The following is a 5,220-nucleotide window of genomic DNA, read 5'->3' as shown; positions in this document are numbered from 1 at the left end:
TTGTCATATGATGTTAGACTGAGGGCCGGTCCCTTCATCCTCCTTCAGACCACGGCATTCTGTCTGCTACTCTCCCGAGGGTCCTTTCTTCTCCCTGGAAGGGATAAAGCAAATGAGGTAGAACAGGAAGAGACAAGCAGCACTCCAAGCTCTGCTGGTCAGGGTTACCCTCCAGCATTGCCTTAAAGCTCAGAGCCACACACACCACAGGGAGCTTGGCTCCAGATCAACGACCACGCAACGGAGGTTCTGGAACATTTCCATATCTCGGGGGACCTCATTTCCACGTGACTCTCTTTCATATTCCCCTTTGTCACAGAAGGCTAGGTCCAGTGGTCCGGGTGAGATCTCGGCTCAGGCCCAAGGCTCTCAGACCTCAAACTTCTGGTCCTGCAAGGGCCCCTGTCCTCTCTTGAGACCACTCCTGGCTCTCTCTGCCGAGAAGGAGCTGCTGGCAGTACGTCCTCTAAGAGTTGAGGTCCATCGTGCAGACCCTGAGAAAACGCCTAGGAAAAGGCTCCACCTTCTTGTTGACGTCAACAGAGGTCAACGCCTTTGGTAGTGCTGGGTGTGTCCCATCGGATGCAACTGCAGAGCCATTAGGTCAACCAGCACATGTGTGCGGCCCCTTCCCTTAGACTCCTCTGGGCCCTCGTGACATAGGCTCAGAAGACTGCCAGCCTCAAGCCTTACCTCTTCCAAGGGACGGCCACAGCGTCTTCCAGGATCTTCTGTCCCATGAATCTCAGTTGCTGTTTGCAACTCAAAGGAGAGAAAAGAGCCTGCCTGCGGGGTCTCTTTGGGCTGGGGCCTTCCCCCGTGGGCTGCTCTCCCTCATTCTCCTTTTCTTCTTGCTTCTCTTCCTCCTCTTCCTCCTCCTCCTCCTCAGAGGTGCTCCCGGATTCCACATTGCCCATCAGCTGGGCCATGGCGAGATGAAAGACACGGCAGCTGAAGCCCTCCAGGACGCCGCCCTTCACGTGCTGCTGGAGGATCTCCAAGGTGGGGAAGACCCGGCAGCAGGCCATGCACCTGAAGCCGGTCTCCATGGTCACCATCCAGTCCGGTGTCTTGGCCCTGGGTCTCTCCTCGACGGCAGGTGACCCTGATGGGCTGCCTGGTTCTGCCCTTTCCTCATACTCTTTCTCCTCCCCAGTGGGCTCACTGTCAGACAGGAGGCTTTCGGTGAACACATCAGAGGGGCATGTGCCTACTGTGCACGCATCCTCAGGAAGGGTCACTTCTTCTATCGTCAGCTGCTTTTCAGGCAACTCCAAGGGTTTCTTTGTCTTCCAGGAGACAGCGACACCCTTGTTCACTTGTACCTGCATGTAGTATATTTTCATGCCCCTTTCCTCTTTGTCTGGGTGCAGATCGTTCTTACAGGGTGAAGAGGGCGAGGAGGAGACACAGTGTGATGGGGGAGCGGTCTCCCCTTCTTCCTGAACCTGGGCTAGGGGTGCTGTAAGCCAGGCAGTGTCTCGAAATCTCCGCATTGCTGAAAAAGGAAATTAAAACCATAATAACATGCATGGGCTGTGCCGGAAGCTGAGGGAGCAGGTGTGGTAGACGAGAGAGGGACATTTGCATGACGTAGCTATGTCGTGAGCTTGGTGTCTGTTGGCCGTAGGATGGAGCGGTGTATGTGGTGTCATCTGTGGGCTTTTCATGTGCGTGGGGGGGATACTGGAGCGGTGTCTGTATACAGGGGTGTGGAGTATGGTGGTGAGGGCTGTGGTATGTGAGGGATGCGGCTGGATGCGTGTATGACAAGGAGTGTGAGTTTGGGACTATCGGTGGTGCATTCCTTGTGGAATGGGGCTGTGGTGCTTGGGGCTTCTGTGTGCTCTCAGAAGGGCTGTGCCTGGAGGGCGGATGTATGTGTGAGCTGTGTGGACCTGAGCTGGATGGTCCTGCTCTCAGGCTGGAGGTGTATGATGCAGAATTCTGTCCTTCTCTGGAAGCAAAGGCAAAGGCAAAGACAATGCCTACATTTTCCTCTGAAGATGCTTCATCTGGTCCCTCTTCCCTCCACCTCAAGCCCAGACCTTTCCGGCCCCTGCTCCTTGACCTCCCCACCATGGTACTACCAGGATTCACACCGCCCCCCCAGACTCAGCTGGCATCCACTCCCTCGGAACAGCTCAGCCATCCTGCCCAGGCTCTTCCACAGAGCCTTCATCACCTCTGATGACCCTGGATTTCCTCTCAGCCTCCCTGGGATCTGTGTGCCTCCTGCCTCACAGCCAAGCACCCCCTCACCTGAGGAGCCCCGCGCCCTTACCAGCGTAGCTGAGCTTGAGCGGAGTAGAAGTACAGAAGAAGTATTTAGAGGCAGAGGAGACCTCCCCTGACCCTGGGCTGCAGCCTTGGGCCACCACAGTGGATCCAAGCCGAGGGGGATCCTCTTGTGACTTCGAGATTCCTGAGGGAGGAATGAAAGGCTCAGGGTGGGTTCATCAGTCCTCTGTCCACAAATATTTACTGAGTGTGTGACACGTGTCAGGTGCAGTGAATACACACAGTTGAGAGTGTGGTTCCCAGTGGATCCTCCAGGATTTAATTCCAATCAATACTTATTCTCTCACTGTCTAGTTGGTAATGTAGGCCTCGGTGGTGACTGTGAGTGTGTGGGAAGAGTGAGTGATGTGTATCAGTTAAGTCTGTGGTAAGTGTGGGGTTGGCATGGGGAGCACAGTGCAGATGTGTCTATGTGTGTCTGTGGCCTTTGTGTGCATGGTTTCTGTTCACAAGTCAGGAATTCTGGGACATGTAACTTTTCCTCATTACATGGTGTGGCTTGTATTTATGGTGCGTGTTCATTCATTCATTCACCAAGATTCAGTAAGCAGCTACTCCTGTGTATCCGGCACTCTTCCATTGTTGTAGTCTTTGGTAACGCTGCACATTCTAGTAGGGGAAGACACACACTAAACAAAACTACAATAAATATATAATACATCAGCTGGTGGTACGTATATAAGGGTTGCCAGACTTAGCGAACAAGAATACAAGGCACCCAGTTAAATTTCAGTTTCAGATAAACCCAGAATAATTTTTTAGTGTAAGTATTCCCATGCAGTATTTGGCCTGACTTAGTTTTAGTGTGAGTATGGCCCATACAATATGTGGGACATACTGATACTGAAAAATTACTTGTTGTTTATCTGGAATTCAAATTGAACTGGATAGCCCATATTTCCTCTGGCAACCCTGACATGGGTTAGTGAGACTGTGGTTTACTGTGGTTTGTACAAAGCGGGTCTGGCATTACTCAAGAATGTGTTACAAGTGTGGTGTGTATGACACGTGACTGGTTCTTACAGAGGTATTTAGCGATGGCTGAAGTTAGCTGTGTTTGTGCGAGAGTTGAGGAGATACATATATATATATAGTGTGTGTGTGTGTCCTATATATAGTGTGTGTGTGTCTATATACATATCTCATCTCCAGTGTTTGGTGTTGGAGGAGAGGATTGTGATACAGGTGGGTTGTATGAGAACGTAGTACAGGAGGGATCCGTGTATATACCTTCATGTGCTGTGTGTGGTTTACTAAGGAAGTTATATGTGGGGTGTGTGATATTTTTGCTGTATCAGAGTGTACATGGGTGTATGAGTTACTGTCTCATAAAACACCCCTAACAAGAAATCTGTACACACTCTTACGTACAACGAGTGTCAGCCAGGTCCAGGCAGGGTGACAAGAACTTTACCACGCAGACTTTATATCTGGTAAGCACTCTACCCCCATTCATCCCGCACTTCTCTGCACTACCACACACACACACACACACACACACACACACACACTCACACACCCACACACACACAGGAACATAGAGCAAAATATTCTGAATGGTCAGGGGCAGTCATTGCCTTCCCCAGCCTGTCCCAGCCACTGCCTGGAAATCTGCCTGCTGTCTAGAGCTCCATTCCCAGGGCCCATCCTACAGTCTTCAGGGCCCTGGGCCTGGTAGGAGCTACTGGGCTCTAATCTGGGGCAGAGGCCTCTAGCTGGAGCTCTGGGGTGACCACCCCTCTCCCAGGGCAAGCTACTCGCCTACATTTAATGCACGCAGACACCACGTGGCCCGTGGCTCTCAGAGCTCCCCCCAGGACCCTGAGGCCATTTCTCACCCCCACCCACGCGGTCTCAGTCTCTGGAAAACCCTTCCCTTCCCTTGATCTCCTTTGGGAAATTCTTCCTGTTGAAGGAATAAAACCTCCTTGCTTTCAATATGACACCATCCCTAGACAAACAATCTTCTTTCAAAGTGCATTCCACTTGTCAAGATATTTTTCAACAGGGCCTTCAACTCATGGGGCTTCTCTTTCCACTTTAGTAAAAGAGGCCAAGCAACTCATGGGTCTCTCTCAGCATCCTTGCATCCTTCACATCCCCCACCTCATGACCCCAGGGAAAGATCCAAGAGCATAAGAGAGAAATCGGGGACTGAGAAAAGCTGCACCTCTAGGTCTGTGCAAGCAGGATGCAGCCTGCTGTGAGTGCGACAAAGCTCCAGGCCCGGCTGCCCCAGGAGAGAGTCCTCAGACCAGCGGAGCTGACATCCCATCTCCCAGGGGGCATCTGGCCGTTCTGTGCTGTCTCACACCACAGGGACCCTCCGGATGGATACGGCAGCATCAGTGAGACAAGGTCTCTCGCTCCCTGCTTCACAGGTGACACGTTCTCAGTCCCCCGCTTCCTAGAGAAGGTTCAGTTTGGCAGAAACCCATGTGCCCCAGACAAGTTGCCCCCCACATACCTCCTCCGTGCTCGGCAGTTTCCTGGGACTCTTCATTTTCCAGATGTTTCCTCTTTTGTCGCCGTTTCATGGTACCAACTAGAAGTCTCCCTTAGAAGATGCCTCAAGAGATGTCCAACTCCTCCTCTTCCCTACAGGTTGGCCCTTGTTGGCTCTTGGGCAATCCGTTGAAATGATTCAATACAAACAAAAATAGTCAAGTCTCCTAAATGGCTGAAAAACTTGTGCCACTTAGTGAACCAGCAGTACTGCCTAGTGCTCACCAGGGCTGTTATGTTTGCAAGGTTGCCAGGCGCACAGCGGAATTCTGTGACCTCAGTGCTGACATCAGAGCATTCGGTGGACCTGGGTTGAGCACAGTGTCTGCAATAGCACAGGCCCCATTTTCAAGAACAATTCCTTTTTCCCAGCTGAACCTTTCCCGTGAAAGGGAAAGGTTCATACCATATCTA

At 51.8% G+C, this 5,220-nt stretch overlaps 1 protein-coding gene across 1 annotated transcript; it reads right to left on the bottom strand.

The window, feature by feature from the left end:
* Positions 1-818: 818 nt before the first annotated feature.
* Positions 819-4,838, bottom strand: LOC132502208 (protein FAM170A-like; the record flags this gene model as incomplete). The annotated part of the gene is made up of 3 exons (XM_060118057.1): positions 4,769-4,838; positions 2,285-2,425; positions 819-1,498 (listed from the first exon to the last, which is right to left on the bottom strand). Coding segments are annotated over exons 1-3 (891 nt in total), but the record flags the coding sequence as incomplete, so codon positions are not given.
* Positions 4,839-5,220: the final 382 nt, after the last annotated feature.

This window comes from Mesoplodon densirostris, chromosome 14 (assembly GCF_025265405.1).
Source record: "Mesoplodon densirostris isolate mMesDen1 chromosome 14, mMesDen1 primary haplotype, whole genome shotgun sequence".
NCBI classification, from domain to species: Eukaryota; Metazoa; Chordata; class Mammalia; order Artiodactyla; family Ziphiidae; genus Mesoplodon; species Mesoplodon densirostris.
Note: the sequence above shows the minus strand (reverse complement) of the source record. Positions and strands in the feature narration are given on the sequence as shown.